The sequence below is a fragment of the Lycium ferocissimum genome, chromosome 1 (genome assembly GCF_029784015.1).
Source record: "Lycium ferocissimum isolate CSIRO_LF1 chromosome 1, AGI_CSIRO_Lferr_CH_V1, whole genome shotgun sequence".
NCBI lineage: Eukaryota > Viridiplantae > Streptophyta > Magnoliopsida > Solanales > Solanaceae > Lycium > Lycium ferocissimum.
Window position 1 is genome coordinate 50,401,292 of NC_081342.1, and position 17,475 is coordinate 50,418,766.

General features: G+C 38.9%; 1 protein-coding gene across 1 annotated transcript in view; it reads right to left on the minus strand.

Moving 5' to 3' along the window:
- Positions 1–17,475, minus strand: part of LOC132055248 (beta-glucosidase 12-like) — a 48,611-nt gene that overhangs the window by 18,461 nt on the left and 12,675 nt on the right. The window contains exons 5-6 of the mRNA XM_059446974.1: positions 8,982–9,059; positions 8,799–8,886 (exon numbers count right to left, since the gene is read on the minus strand). Of these exons, the coding sequence (XP_059302957.1) occupies positions 8,799–8,886; positions 8,982–9,059 (166 nt within the window). The remainder of the gene's footprint in view (positions 1–8,798; positions 8,887–8,981; positions 9,060–17,475) is intronic.

Genomic DNA, 17,475 nt, shown 5'->3' on the forward strand with positions numbered 1-17,475 from the left:
TCAAATTGTCCTTACTTTAGTGCCTACTTTTGTTGACTTTTCTTCACATTAAGTACAACTTTTAAACTTAAGTGAGACCCAACATATATTTGTCATCAACTTCGCTCTAACTTTTTTCTCTTTGAATGCTCTCAATTGATATTTTCAACAAGCAGCTTAACGACCCTCCGGACAAACAAAAAGAGTCGTTAGCTATGACTGAAACATCCAACAGCCATTCGACAACTCAGCAGACGCCACCCCTCTTCCCTCCAAACCCAACAGATAATAGCACTGTTAAGAACTCCTTGCCGAAAAATATTACCAGAGTAACTACTCCTATCTCTTATTCAATCCCCAGTCAAGAAGAAGGGCTAAATCTAGACAAAGATGATCTCTTCAATCTTGTTACCAAACAATCCTACAAGCCTTGAAAGAAGTCATCTCTAGCAAAACTCAAGCATCCAAATTTCAAACCACAACACTAAATAAGCTTCAGGCACCACCACTAGCTACTGAAGGAAAGGGTGACGAAGCTACAAACAAAATCATCCAGCACAAACATAAACCTGATCTTCCCAAAATCTCTTCAAATTTTGACCCACATATCAAAACCAAAAATAACCCCAAAACTCCCAATTCTGAAATTACCAAAGCCAAACCTAAAAATAACAATGAAAATACCTATGATTCGGCTACCAATTCCTTAATAGAGGATCAAAAAGGGGAACAAAACACAAACTATCATGTTCAATCGAAGAATAATACCAACAAAACCAAAAAACCCTGTTCCTTCAAAGCCTTCCTTTGTCGCAGTGGTTCAACAATCTCTAAATGCTAGGGCTGAAGAGGCAGCATCCATCAAAATTCAGCATGGAACTCATCTTGGTAAGCCGGCTGTTTTTTTCAACTTTGAAGATTATTTTGGGCATTTGGCTAAGGACTGCAAATGGACTATAGTTGGTAGATTCGTTAGGGGGAAGCCAAATATGGATGAATTAAGGAAACTCTTTGAGAGTCAATACCAAATGAAAGACACTGTCAAAATTGCCTTCTATGATTATAGGACTGTTTACCTTGATTTTAAAAATGAAACCGACTTCAATCACATATATTTCAAACCTTACATATACATTGGTGCTTATACTATGAAAGTCATGAGATGGACTCCGGACTTTAAACTCGAACATGAAACCTCTATAGCGCCAATATGGATCCTAATACACAAACTTCCCTGGCATCTATTTAGATGGGAGATTATGTCAAGAATGGTTCAATCTATTGGTACTGTTGTTGCACCTGATCAGGCCAGTTACTCTAAAACTAGAGGCAATGTGGCCAAATTAAAATTGGAAATTGATCTACGAAAGCCAAAAGAAGATAGTATTTGGCTCGGATTTAAGAGACCTGACGGCACAGATAATGGTAAGTGGCTGGAAATTGAATATGAAGAAGCCCCATCATATTGCCAATACTGTAGAATGCAAGGTCATGAAGAGAGTTAGTGTAGAAACAAAGCTGCTGATATTGCCTTGAAAAAACAGAAGGAAGAAGCAGCTAACAAAAAGAACATGGTGGATGAGGATGGTTTCCAAGAAGTCTCTAACAAAAAATCTATTAAGAAATATACTGGAATCACCATCAATGAACCAGACCCCTCAGCTCAGACCAAGAAACCACACACCCCGATACCAGGTAAAGGAAAAAAGTACTGCTATACATGATACTGAGAAAGAAGGGAAACCACAAAAGAAGCAAAACAAGAGATATGAGGATACTACCCATCAGAAAGATCAAAACAAGACCTCTAAGACTCAAAGTAACAAACCGTACACCTCCCAAATCAATCATCCCACTCCCTCCAAATATATCCAGAAAATCACCAACATAGTCACCAACAACAATCCCAAAACTCACATAGACAATACCAATGTCCAAAACAAACAAGAAACCAGTCAAAAACCATAGAAAAAAACCAAAAAACACCAAAAAAATGTCCACTGGGAAGATCAAGAAGAACTTAATGATGATGTACATGTAGCATCACCAACTCATATTCCCCAGAAGGATTATACCATAATTATCCAAGCTGACCATATCCAAACTAGCTCTCCCATTAACAACAATACTAACTCCTATGCCACTAAAGAAACAAACCATGAAACTGATTCTAATGTTGTCCCTGACCATCGAGATAGCCCTGATATTTCTGAAGATGATGTAAACTACACTAATGAGGAAGAAAGCACTGAAGAAGAAGAATATTCCAATACTGATGACTATGAAAGTGTAGGAGAAAAGTCTTCTGATAGTGATGAGGAAGCCAATCAATTGATAAACACCCTCAACTCTGTACCACCTAATATTGAAGTGGAAGAAATTTATGATGAACTTGCTGATAATATGAACCTCTCTCCTAGACCCACTCAAACTAGGGGAGGCAAAGCAAGCAGAGGAAGAAGAGGAGGCAGACATGGCACACATACTACTGTGACAAGATCACAGGCAAAAGATACCAACTTTGCTTAATTTTCTATGATTAAGTCAATTATATGGAATGTGAGAGGTATTACCTCTCAAAGTGCCTTTGACAGACTGAAACAACTTAAAAGGAGACACAATATTGCCTTTATGGCTTTAATGGAGCCTTTTTGCAGAAGATCAAAAATCGATAAATTCAAAATATGGTTAGGATATCATTTTGCCTATTCCAACTGTAATAACAAGATTTGGATTTTTTGCTATCAAATTTATGATTGCACCATCATTCAAGACACTGAGCAGCAAGTTACTTGTACCATCAATGCCCATGGGGATAGCATTATCATCACTGCTATCTATGCTAAATGCAAAAAATACTTGAGAGAACCACTATGGGATGAACTTAGACATATGGCCAACAACATTAACATTCCTTGGTTGATAGGAGGGGACTTCAACTGTGTGCTAGATGCAAGTGAAAAGAAAGGGGGAAATGCTCACAAAATGTCCGAAAATATGCCTTTTATAAACTGCATTACTGATTGTTCTCTGATAGATCCGGGTTATATTGGTTCTACCTTCACATGGTGTAATGGAAAAGGATCAACACAAAGAATTTGGGAGAGGTTGGATAGAGCCTTCATAAATTATGAATGGTCTCAAAAATTTATCAATACCACTATTACACATCTTATCAGAACTGGTTCTGGTCATTCTCCCCTCTTTATTACCATTGATAACACTCAACAGAATCACAAGAAGTACTTTAAATTTTTGAATCTTTGGGTGAATGAAACAGGTTTTCTTGATGTGGTAAAGCATGCTTGGAATATAGATATTGGAGGATCCTCCCTATAGAGATTTCATCTTAAGCTCAAAAACACCTGCAAGCAACTCTCTTAGTGGTCCAAAAACTGTGTTAGCAACATCTTTGATAAAACCAAAGAGCTTGAAAGGAACATTGCTGAGCTTGAAAATAATTGTCTACAAGTTAATAGTGATATTAACAGAATGGAGCTGAATAGGGTCAAGGCACAATTGATTATGCATACAAAAAAGGAAGAGGCTTATCGGAGACAAAAAGCTGGGATGAAATGCTTTCAAGAAGGCGAGGCTAATACTAGACTCTTTCATTCCATCATTAATGCAAAAATAAACAGATTAACTCTCAAGAAGATGAAAAGGGAGGACAACAGCTGGGTTGAAGGGAATGATGCTATAGCCAATGAAGCTGTTAACTTTTTTGAAAATCACTTTACTGATCCAAAGCTCCAGAGGGACTTTTCGATCCTAAATTGCCTTCCAAAAGTTATCACTGAAGAGGAAAATATTATGTTAAATGAGAATCCTTCGATTGATGAAGTTAAAGAAGCTGTTTTCTCCCTCAGTGCTGATAGTGCTCCAAGTCCTGATGGACTTTCTGGAAGGTTTTATTATCATTGTTGGGACATCATCTCCACTGATCTATATGCCATGGTCTGTGAATTTTTTGCTGGTTCTCAACTTCCCAGATCCTTCACTCACTCATGCCTTATTTTGATACCAAAAGTTAGGAATCCACAGAGATTTACTGAACTGAGACCTATAAGCCTCAGTAATTTTAGCTGCAAGATCATCTCTAAACTGCTAAACACTAGGCTCTCTAAAGTCATTCACAAGATTGTGTCCCCTAACCAAGCAAGTTTCTTGTAAGGCAGATCAATCTCAGACAATATCCTTCTTACTCAAGAAATGGTACACAATATTAAGAAAGACAATATTAAGTGTAATGTAGTGCTCAAACTTGATATGACCAAAGCATTTGACAGAGTAGACTGGAAGTATCTATGCCAGGCAATGAGGAAATTTGGTTTTTCTGAACATTGGGTTGAGATGATATGGAGGCTTCTATCCAATAATTGGTATTCCATCAATATAAATGGAGAAAGACATGGCTTTTTCAACTCTGGTAGGGGCATTAAACAAAGGGACCCTATATCCCCTTCCCTATTCATTATTGCTTCTGAATTGCTCTCTATTCTAATGGACCAACTTAAAAATGAAAGCTTCATCCCTTACTATCTCAACAGAGGCTGTCCTATTATTACCCATCTCAGTTTTGCAGATGACACTATTTTGTTTACTTCAGGAGACCCTTAATCTATTATTGCTATGATGAACAAATTGACTCTATATGAAGAATGTTCAGGACAACTCATTAACAAGAGTAAATCTTGTTTTCTGGTGGGGCCTGACACTTCCCCTTTCATCATTGAAGACATAAAGCATTTGATAGGTTTCAATCACTCTCACTTCCCATTTACCTATTTAGGAGCTCCTATCTATATTGGGAAGAAGAAAGTAATTTATTTTGGAGAAATTGTCTCTAAAATTGCCCATAGGATGCAAGGTTGGCAAGGAAAAATGTTATCTCATGCTGGCAGAGCTGTTCTCATTAAAGCTATCCTCCAATCCATCTCTCTCCATATTATGTCGGTCATCTAGCTTCCAAAAACCACCATGAAGCACATTGAAATGCTAATGGCCAACTTTTTCTGGAGTGACCTTGCTGGAAAGAAAAAAATACATTGGATTGCTTGGACAAAACTTATCCTTCCTACTAGTGAAGGAGGAATAGGTTTCAGATCAATACAAGACATCTCATAAGCCTTTGGTGCCAAGATGTGGTGGAACTTCAAAACTAGTAACAGTATCTGGAGACAATTTCTTGAAGATAAGTACTGCCCTAGAGCTCATCCTGTTCACAAAAAATGGGCCCCTGGGCAATCACATGTATGGAAAAGGCTTCTTAACTCGAGAGAAAGAAGTGAGAAATACATCCTGCGGAATGTTGCAAATGGAGATATTTCTCTCTGGTGGGATAATTGGATAGGCAATGGTCCTCTAGCTCAATAGCTCCCAATTGCTTATAGATCCAAGAAGATCAAAGTCTCTGATTTCATCCTTAACAGAGAGTGGAACTTAACGAAACTTCACAATATTCTCCCTGATCAGGTGGTTCATCAGATAAGGGATATTATTATTCACAATAACAGGGCGGACTTTCCTGTTTGGACTCCTAGCACTCAAGGGAATTTCACTACTAAATCTGCATGGCAAATCCTGAGAAGAACCAGAAACAACTCATTCACTGCTGCCAACATTTGGCATTCAAGACTGCCTTTCAAAACTTCTTTCTTCATGTTGAAGTTACTAAGAATGAGATTGCCTACTGATGTTGCTCTTGAAAAGTATAATGTTCATGGACCCTCCAGATGCTTATGCTGCAAAGAAGGTCACCTTGAAAATATTGATCATTTATTTAGGCAAGGAGAGCTGGCTAGCTCTATTTGGGATTTCTTCTCAAACTCTTGTGGTATTCCTATTAGACAGGGCAGAATCAGAGATACTTTGATGACTTGGTGGCTTAGTATCACCAAAAACAAAGTTCATGCAACTCTCATTCAATGTTTGCCCTCTATCATTTGTTGGATGATTTGGAAAGCTAGGTGCAACCACAAATTTGATGACATCAAAATTACTACCAGTGGGGTTATTTATCAAGTCATTCACTTCTTTAAAATGTTGATCGCTGCCCAGTATCATACTATCCATCTTACTCAGGAATGGACTCAAATCTTCCTTTATATTAAAAATCTCAAGCCTAGAATCAACATCAAATGTCTCAGATGGAATTCTCCTAGCCCCGGTAGATTCAAACTCAACACTAATGGCTGCAGTTAAGGTAATCCTGGTAATGCTGGTGGAGGGGGTATTCTTAGAGATGCTACTGGCTACATGATCATGGCATTTTCCAACTTTTATGGCCACTGCTCCAACAATATTGCTGAAGCAAAGGCCATTCTCTATGGACTTCAATGGTGAATCAACAATGGCTACTATGATGTTGATGTTGAATCAGACTCTCAAATCATCATCAACATGATCAATCGCACCACTAATACCACTTGGCAAATCAACCATATCATCAATGACATCAGCTCCTTGAAGATGCAAGGAAATAAACAACATTGCAGATGCAAATTCCAACACTGCTATAGGGAAATAAACAACATTGCAGATGGCCTGGCCAATTTAGGTGAAAGCACAAGGCAGAATACAATCTTCACACAGGATTTGACTCTTCCTTTGAGAATTAAAAACTGGTTGAAGAATGACATTTTCAATTATCCAACCTTCAGAATACGTGCTCAGAAGAAGAACTTTACCTTTGATCATGGCTAAATCATCTTGCTACTATAGTAGCACCAGGCATTTGTCCAACAACAACCATGCTTTTACAGCTTTCTGCACTTCCTTATTTACTAGCTTCATCATAGGGAGAATCTTGTACAAGGATGAACTCTTCATCCTCTTATCTCTCAGGGTGACATTGATAAATGCCTCCACCCACATTTTGTAACTGTAACTTATGTTACCACTTTTGAAGGAAATAAAATGATTAGGACCGAGGCCTAATCTCACCATAATGGTGGTTGAATTTAAAAAAAAAAAAAAGTGAGACCCAACAATGGTAAAATAGAGATGGTGCCATTAAATAATTACCAAATAAGAAAAGATGACATTCATTTTGGGACGAACTAAAAAGGAAATAGTGTCTCATAAATTGGAACGAACTAAAAAGGAAATAGTGTTTCATAAATTGGGACAGAAGGGTATAAAAAATGGGGCCCTTAATATGGGGGCCTAAAGCAACTGCTTCAGTTGCTTCCCCCTGAGCCGGCCTTGCATAGTAGCTGTTCTTCCAGGTTTGACCATTTTCTAGATCTCTTCCATAATATTATAGTACATGAACATCCACATACAGTGGAGATCAATTCTACTCAAATGCAGAGGAAAGAAGGACGTTATTAGGTTAACTTCATATTTTCATGATAAATGCCTTGGTAATTTCTGATAAATGTTTGTATGATAATGCCTTGTCCTTATATTCGCCCTTAAATTTGCAATTTAGATGATGCTTATTAAATTACGGACTCTTCCATCAAAACTGTAAGAGGAATCATGAGTTATTTAATATGTAATGATTCTTTTAATTCAAAAGCTGCAATTGTTAGGTGAGAAAAAAATGAAATGAAAATGGCAAAAGAGGCTTCCATTGATGAAGGGTTAAATACGGTGTAGAAGATAAGAAGGGGAAAGGAAAAAAATAAAACATCAATAGACACGTGTCTTTTCTGGCCAACTTTATATTGTCAAAAAGTTGTAAGAAATTAAAATATGGATCATTCACGCGCTAAAAATTTGTGAAATACACTCACAGTGACATGTCAGCATATTGTGTTCAATTGACATGCTTTGAACACACACTAAGAGCTCATTTGGTAGGAAGTCTTAGCTAAAATAGTCATGGTATTAGATGTGGTATTATTTTATATCATGTTTGATTAATATTTTGAGGCATGTCTAACTAATACATGGATTATTTAATATACCAAAGGGTGTATTATCTTATCCCACCATCATCATGGGATAACTTATCCATGGATAGCTAATCCATGTATAAAAAAACTAAAATGACAAAATTAGCCTTGTTTTGTTCCAAGAAACCTATAAAAGGCCAATCATCCAAGGATATAATTGTAACAAATTATTTCTTAAATTTTAAAAATAAATAAATATTCAAATGGTATCTTTTGTGTCCAATTTTAGTGCAATGAATCAAACACCCAATAAAAATAATCCTTGTATTACTAATTCATGTATTACTAATCCCTACATTACTAATCTCTGCATTATTAATCCATGTATAACTTGTCTTTGAAGAAAATGACCCATAAGTGTCTAATAAGAAATAGCATAAGTTGAAGTGCCAAAATGAAAAATAGTGTCAAATTTAAGGGGCTGCTTATGCATTTAGCGTTAATTAAATATCACACGTTTGATTCATCAAAAAGAATCAAACACACCACATGAAGACGTGAAGTGATATGTTCGGACATAATATAATAAAGTGTTTCCTCTGGCTCAATTATGTGGCACACTTCTTCTTCTTTTTTATATTTTTATTTTGTAAGTCTGTTCCAGGAAGAATGTCATTTTTCTATAATTAATAATAACTTAATTTTAAAATTTCCTTTTACCCTAATGAAATGATCTATAGTCACATAAATGTATAAGATTTATTACGAACCTTGAATTTCAAAAGTCTTTCTTTTATTCTTAAATTTTGTGTCAAGTCAAACGGTGTCACATAAGTTAATTAGAACGGATGGAGTAATTAAAATTGCGATATCTTGTTTTGTCACACAATTTCATCGAGTGCTTGTGTGTAATTCTTTTGTGGAAAAAAAAAAATGAAAAGTTTTGATTTCTAATTGAATACTTTATTGTCTTACGCAATTTTGGAACTCAGAAACCCTCCATATTCATCCTCAAGGGCTTGTGGTGTGTCCCAGTGGAAAAGCGTCACATATGGCGTCAAACCTTTTGAAAGAAAAGAAAAGTTAGAAACCCAATTATGATGGTTTCTCAAAGGGGTAATATTAATTAAAATTGAGATAAAAGTTATTAGTACGTACCATTGGAGATAAGTTCATTGATGACATTGCTGTAGAACTTGATGCCTTCTGGATTCACTCCTTGGCTTACCTTCCCATCTAAAACCAAAGTTTCAGTTCAGCAATGGACAGATCAACTAGAGTATTAATTTAACCCTTCTTTTTCTTTTTATGAATTACACCAAAAACCCATGTGATATGACTCAATTATATTTATATATATATATATATATATATATATATATATATATATATATATATATATATATATATATATATATATATATATATATTCCTTTGTATTCTAAAATTGAGTACTCACACCCGTTATATTATGAAAATTGTATTATAAATATAATGATGTTATCTCTATTTGTAAAAAGAATATATTTAAACTCTTTATATAATGATAATGTCACAGAAAGAAGATTTACCTAACTAAATAAATTTAAGATAATCTGAAATAACTAAAATAAAGATGAGAAAGTCCTATGTAATCAATAATTTCAAAGAGATACGAATATCGTACATGTTAAAAGTGCAAGAAAGTTATAATTATTACTCCCTCCGGATCAAAAAAAGAGTCCACTTAACCTTTTTTTCTTGGATAAAGAAAAGAGTCCACTTAGCAAATCAAGAAAGAATTAACCTTGTTTTTTCATATTTGCTCCTATTAAGTATTATATGATCAAATCCCAATGCCTATTTAATTAGGGATAGTTTAGTCAAATTACCTATTTTTGTCTAGGAGTTAGTATTTTCTTAAGGGATGTGCAAATGGCTAAGTGGACTCTTTTTTTGATCCAGAGGGAGTAATAATTGGTACTCCCTCCGTCCTAATATATGTGATGTAGTTTGACTGGACACGAAGTTTAACAAATAAAGGAAGACTATTTAATCTTGTGATCTAAAACAAGTCAAAGATATTTGTGTGGTTATAGGTTATCTCATTAAGTGTAAAAAGTGATGTTTAAAGTTAAATTGTTGTCAAATAAGAAAATGTGTCATTCTTTTTAAGACTGACTAAAAGAGAAAGTATGTTATATGAATTGAGGCAGAAGGAATAAATCTTATTAAGTGGTAACTCGTACATTTCCTATTACGAGTTTTCAAAGATTCATCATTCATGTCTAGAAAATGTTTATTCTATCTTTTTTATTAAAGGTTTTCAATGAAAATATATATCCTCTTAAATTACATAAAATTAAGTACGCGTGAACTTTCTATTGTGATCTAATGTCTTTTTCAAATAATATTTAATATACTTAGTTATAGATATATTGTATACGGTAAAAACCGGACAACGTTTATCCGGTGAGAACCGGGGCAATAAAAGAAAGAAGGCAAACAGTAGCGCTTGAGCTGAAGAAGCTTTGATTAAAGTCGTTGTGTCCGGTTCGACCGTAGTAGTTGGTCCGGTCCCTCCATGGCCGAGTTGATCGTGGCCGTTTGTCCGGTTCAAACATAGCTGAATCAGTCGTGGCCGTTAGCCCGGTTTCTTCATGTCCATTCAGATCGTGGCCGTTGGTCCGGATAATCAGTTATTCGCCGTTGGCCGTTGGTCCGGATAATCAGTTGGTCCGGATAATCAGTTATATAAAATCTTAGCTTAAACATATAATTCCTAATATCTTTACCCAGTCATTAGCACATCAACTCATACTTAAGCCATTTCATAAGCAAAATATATATACGTACATCTTTTGTTCATCAAAGAACAGATTAAAGTGCCACATATCCTATACCTCATTCACAAATTTAACTTATTATCCAGTTTCGGGGTAAAACAGTTTGGCGCCCACCGTGGGGCATTGGATAATAGTGGTCTTTGATCTCGGTTGCGACCCTTTCATCTAAAGATTTCAGTTCTTTTGTTCGCCTCTGCGGAAACGGACCAAATGGCAAACAGTGGAGAATCTGGTCACGTCAACAACGAGATTGTGGCCGAGAACGATAACATCGGGCTACAGGGATTACCAGTGAATCCCATTGGCCCGAATTCTGTCGATTCGAGGGAGGGCCTCAACCGACAAAATACCGTGAACCAGGAGAACGCCGCTCAGCCGGCCACTGATCCTTTAAATACTTTCAATTCTGTCACTTTGACCCGGGCACATGGCCAGAAAGTGCCGGATGTCCCGGATGATATTAACTTGCGTCTTATTTTTGAAATGTTACAGGAACAAAGAGCAGCTATTGCTGAGCAAGGAGTTGCGATAGCCCAGTTGCAGAGCAAGAAGGATGAAGCAACTCCGGAGAAGAATAAGGGTGTTGCCGAACCTCGGAGAGAAGAAGTCCGAATGGTCGAAAGCAACGGTTCCGGAGCTGGCTCGTCCACCGAGGTATTGAGAATGCTCGAAACATTGGCGAAGCGGGTAGACTCAACCGAGAAAAGGGTGGAGACCTATAACTCACGGGTGGACCAAATTCCGGGGGCTCCGCCCATTCTGAAGGGACCAGATTCGAAGAGGTATATTCAGAGGCCTTTTCCTCCGAGTGCGGCTCCTAAGTTGATCCCAAAAGGGTTCAAGAGATGCCGGGACGTCCGAAATATGATAGCACAACGGATCCTCGGGAACACGTGACCTCATACACTGTGCTATAAAGGGCAACGATGTTGAAGAAGACGAAATTGAGTCCATGTTCTTTGAAAAAGTTCGGGGAAACGCTGTCAAAGGGGGTATTAACTTGGTATGACCATCTGCCCGAGCATTCAATCATTTCTTTTGAAATGCTCGCGGATGCGTTCATAAAGGCTCATGCTGGAGCCAAAAAGGTCCGAGCCGTAAGGCGGATATTTTCGGATAGCCCAAAGGGATGATGAGTTACTACGGGAGTTCGTCAATCGTTTCCAAAGGGAACGGATGGAACTCCCTCCGGTTCGGAAGAATGGGCTGCGCGACATTCACCAAAGGGCTTAATCCTCGGAGTTCGACGGCCTCGTTCAAACTAAACAAAAATTCTTCGGAATACGAATTTGTGACACGCGGGCGGGACGTGCACAACAGATACGAGTCCAAGATTCGGGTGGAGGATGATCAGCTCGAACTTCCTCCGGGTCCGGTAAACCTAAGTAAAGGATCTGAGAGGACTAGAAAAAATTACGACCCGGAAATACGACCGTCGAGGGAAAGATACCGGCCATATTCTCAATCAGAGAAAACAAGCTTCAAGGCACCGGAGGGGTCGAGGTCCGGCCCCGGTCAATTTTCCGGCGAGGAGGAGATAGAAGAGCGAGCGTCCATCGAATAGCCGAGGGCTGTCGTTCAGAAGTGATCTTTGGAAGTTCGGTAACTAACAGGGACCCACCAAGAATATCAGAATACAACTTTAGTGTCAACACCTCGGACCTTGTCTCGGCCATAGGTCGCATTCCGGAAGCAAGGTGGCCGAGACCATTGAGGTCGGATCCCGGCCAACGGGACCCGAACATGATTTGTGAATACCATGGAACTCACGATCACAGAACTGAAGACTGTCGCCAACTAAGAGAAGAGGTGGCTCGTTTTGAAAAATGGGCACCTTCGTGAATTCGAGTGAGCGGGCAAAGACCCACTACAAGGAGAGGGAGTCGAGCAAACGAATTGAACTGGTAAAGCCTCAACATATAATCAACATGATAATCAGGGGTACAGATGCTCCTAGAGGGTTGGTAATGAAGCGCGCCAAGGTTTCCACTGTTCGTGAAAAGCGCAACCGGGATTGTGTACACGAGGGCTCCATCACTTTCGACGCGAGGATGCGAAGGCATCATTCATCCGCACAATGATGCGTTGGTAATTTCTATTCTCGTCTTTAAGTCTCAAATTAAACGTATTCTAATTGACCCGGTAGCTCGGCCAACATCATCGGTGGAGAGTGGTTGAACGGTTAAGGCTACTCGACCGGATCGTGCGGTGGCCGGGTACTCAGTGGGTTCAATATGGCTAGTGAAACTACGAAGGGAGAGATTTCCTTGCCGGTCAACATCGACGGCACCATCCGTCAGCCGTGTTCTATGTAATCGAAGGGGATATGAAATACAACGCATTGCTGGGTAGGCCGTGGATACATAGCATGAGATTTGTGCCGTCTACATTACATCAGCTGTTGAAGTTCCCGACTCCGAAGGGGGTAAAAACTATCAGGGGAGAACAAGCTAAACAAGAGAGATGTTCGCGGTCGAAGAATCATCGCCCCTACTCAAAAAGCCGGGATCAAAAGGAAGGATCATCCGGGACAAGGATTCCAAATAGCAATTACCGTTAACGGGTCCGATAACGAGCAAAAGAGATTAGACCCGTGGCACGAAGAAAGACGACTTCAACATACCTAGATCATTCGTCTTGCCGGATGAGTCGGATGTGACAAAATCAACGGAGAGGAGTGGAGCAAGTCATCTTGTTCGAATATCTACCGGACGAAAGGTATACCTGGGCACGGGGTTAACCTCGGAGCTCAGGAACAAGTTAATTAAATTTCTTCAAGCTAATGCCGATTGTTTTGCGTGGTCGCATATAGATATGACAGGTGTGCCACCAGAAGTAACAACTCATAAGCTTAGTCTCGATGGGAGATTTCCCCCGGTGAAGCAAAAACGGAGGCCTATGGCGAGTCAAAGCATGCCTTCGTGAAGGATGAGGTAACAAAGCTTTTAAAAATAGGCTCCATTCGAAGTAAAATGCCGGATTGGCTGGCTAACGTAGTGGTGGTGCCGAAAAAAGGTAATAAATTTCGAATGTGCGTTGATTATAAGGATCTAAACAAAGCATGCCCGAAGGATTCGTTTCCGATGCCCCACATCGATAGAATGATCGATGCGATGGCCGGACATGAGATGTTAAGTTTTCTCGATGCTTACTCCGGATACAACCAAATTCGGATGCACCCGGAGGATCAAGAGAAAACATCTTTCATTACCCGATACGGGACTTATTGCTATAATGTCATGCCTTTTGGATTAAAAAATGCCGGGGCAACCTACCAACGCCTAGTTAATGGGATGTTCGAAGAACAAATAGGAAAAACAATGAAAGTTTATATTGATGACATGGTTGTTAAGTCCCTGGAAACAGAGGACCATTTAAAACATTTGCAGGAAATCTTTGACGTGCTCCGAAGATATAATATGAAGCTCAATCCGGAGAAGTGTGCTTTCGATGTCCGGTCGGGTAAATTCCTCGGTTTCATGGTGTCAAATCGGGGAATCGAGATTAACCCGGACAAGATCAAAGCAATCGAGGATATCGAGGTTGTCACGACCCAACTCCGTAGGCCGCGACACGTGCCCTAGTTGGGCACCCATACGTACCTTAACCTAAATTAGCAAAATATTACAGATAAGCAGAAATAATAATTTAACAGAGTCCAGTGGGCATGACGCACGAAGGCCGATAAGGCCGTCACAAAACATAGATAAACTCTAAACGTACGCAAAGCTCACGAGTATGTACAGAACCCACACCACACGTCTACAGACCTCTACAGAACAAAACATAATCATATGACGGGACAGGGCCCCGCCGTACCCAGAATAAATATGTACATATGCAGCAGAAAATCTTATACCAAAATACGGGCTGGGACAAGGAGCGCTTCAACGACGGAGCGATAACCTAAGCAACGGACCCTCGAATCGGTCGTGCGGCCATTCGCGCGGCACGAAACGCAGCCCCGAAGAAAGGGGGTCGACGGAAAATGTCCGAATATGTAAGCGTAAAATGTAATAAACAAAACTAAAATCGAACGAATGTGCGGAAAAAAACGAACGAGATGCATAGCTATTCAAAAATGCGTACCAAAAATCATATGTAATGCGTGCGAGAAAACATGTGCAAAAGCCGGCCCCGCTATGGGACTCGGTGAACGAGCGAGAGGCGCTCCCTTCGTCCCGCGCCAAAACACATCATACTTGTAGTAGGGAATATCTCCGTAACAAATCATAACATACCAAGTGGCCACATCACATCACATAATCGGATCGGATATCAAAGTATATGTACACGGCACATCATACTTCGGACCCATGTACATGTCATACCTTTGCCCTCACGTCGAGGCACGGCGAACAATGCAGAGGAAATCGCTTGAGAACATATCTGGCCGGGCTCGGTGGGGGAAACATCGAGGCATCCACGAGTGGAGTAGTGAGAAACTAATGCAATAAAAATAACACATATATTTCAGAGACTCGATGAGGCATATCGGGAGATGTCAAATCAAATCAATGAAATCGGACGGAGTCATAGTACGTACCTTTCGGACATCACGGAGGATTGTTCGAACGGAACATTCGGATTCGTGATACATATCAAAGCACATCATAGAACTTAACGGAATATTTAAAACAGTTTTTAAGTAATAAATAGAAGAGTAGCTAGAACGTTTTCTTTTAAATATTGTTCAAAAATCATTCATTTGCATAATAGAAGTAAGTTCGGGAATAGTGGGCCCACCTCGGGTCAAATGAGGTGGCGGGCGTAAATTTTAACCATTGGACTCCATAAAGTTATTTAGGAAAGTTTCGAAGCGATTCGGATTCATTTGCAAAAGATACGAAGGTTGAAGCATTCTTATATCCAAAAGCAAGCTTTATGATTCAGTTGTATTGAATGAATAGTATTCAAAATCAAACCTCGAATTTTCGGGAGTGAATTATCCCTAAAGTTCCGTTTTCGGCCTAATAGGTCTAGGACGTGCCAAATAAAGAATAGGTAAGCTTTACATACCTTTCCCGCTCTTCACGATCGCCAAAGATCAAATCCGTTTCGTCGAAAATCGCAAATGGTCATTCTTACCGATTCTATTCATGGAAGTTAACATTTCAATCTTTTGGTTTCTATTTGGCTACCGAAATTTCGGCAGCACTTCCCCTATAAACGTGACACCCCCGAGATTCAACTCGGCTCAAAGTAGTCAACAACAACCCAACAACATCACCAAGAACATCAATAATCATGACAAAACACAACATAACATAACTAACCAACTTTCCAACATAATGCGACAATTTTCCATTCCGACTTCACAATTTCAAATCAATATCAATATTTCCATACACATATACTAATTTGAGATCATACAAACACAAGCCAAGAATATTTCAAACCTTACCTCCAATATTCGACAATTCCATATTCTATCCAAAATTCTTATTGATGCAACAAAATCATCCCAACACGTTTTCTACTCACCAATTCCTCACTAATAACAATAATCTACACTTGAACACTTCATTAACTTAATATCATAAAATCACACCAATACGACATAATTTCTTACATTCCATTTTCATACCAACTTAACCCATAAATGCCTCATTTTCATTATAATGATCACCATAACGCGACTAACACGTTAAACAAAAAATAAATTCGTCACCATTTCACCTACATATGGTCCACGGCCAAACATCATATTTCAACTTCAACCCATTTTATTCAACTTTCATTTCTAATACAAACTCCACAATAACCACAAATTTAAAATACAACATAAAATCAACTCATCCTTGCTACACAACACATACACATGCACGGCCACAACATGCACACACATTCACCATGCCAACTTCTATATTTCTATGAATTCTATTCATTTCCATATATTACAACACAAACCAATCTTCATAACATAATAAAAAGAATGATTTCTTACCTTTTTCTCCAATCTCTTCACTTGAGTAAGTTGTCCATTTGAAGAAACAAATCCTCTTTCCTCCAAACCAATTACACCACGTTGTAGAGGAGGCTTGAATTAGTGGAAATACAACAACAACATAATTTTGGGAGCAAGATTTCATGGGGGAGAAATTCTACTTATGGCCGAATGGCCTTATATTGTTCTTGCAATTTTTTTCTCTTGTTTTCTCCTTCTCTCAACTTGTCTTGAAATTTCTAGAAAATTAACAAGCCTTGTCCCTTTATATAATTAGCTTGTCACATGACCATGCACATGGCATGGATTAAATTTTTGCCCCTTTTGTGTTGCCATGGCCGGCCACCCTTCATGGGTTGGGCCTTCATATATTTTTTTTGAAATTTTCAAGCCCAAAATCCTTAGCCCACATTTTTGGCAATTCATGAAACCATTTTCCGACATTCCAATTTTGCCCTTAGTCCTTTCCGATATTTCCACATCTACATTTTCCCATAACCAACTTACGTACCAAACAAAATCAATACATTACAATGTCCTTAACCTTCCTTAATATTTCCGCGTCAATATTTCCTTAAACATCCCATGCACACTAAGTAGAATCCCATTAGAACCTTAATTCCCACCACTCCGACTTGTTTCCAATTTTTTCCGAGTACGCATAAAATGCGAGGTGTAACAGAGGTGGTAAATAACGTCAAAGGAGTGCAGAGGCTTACCGGGAGAATAGCGGCACTGAGCCGGTTCATATCAAGGTCTTCAGACAAGAGCCACCGTTTCTTCTCCTTACTCAGGAAGAAGAACGACTTCACTTGGACACCGGAGTGCCAGAAAGCCTTACAAGAACTAAAAGAGTACTTGTCACCCCTCCTTTGTTGCA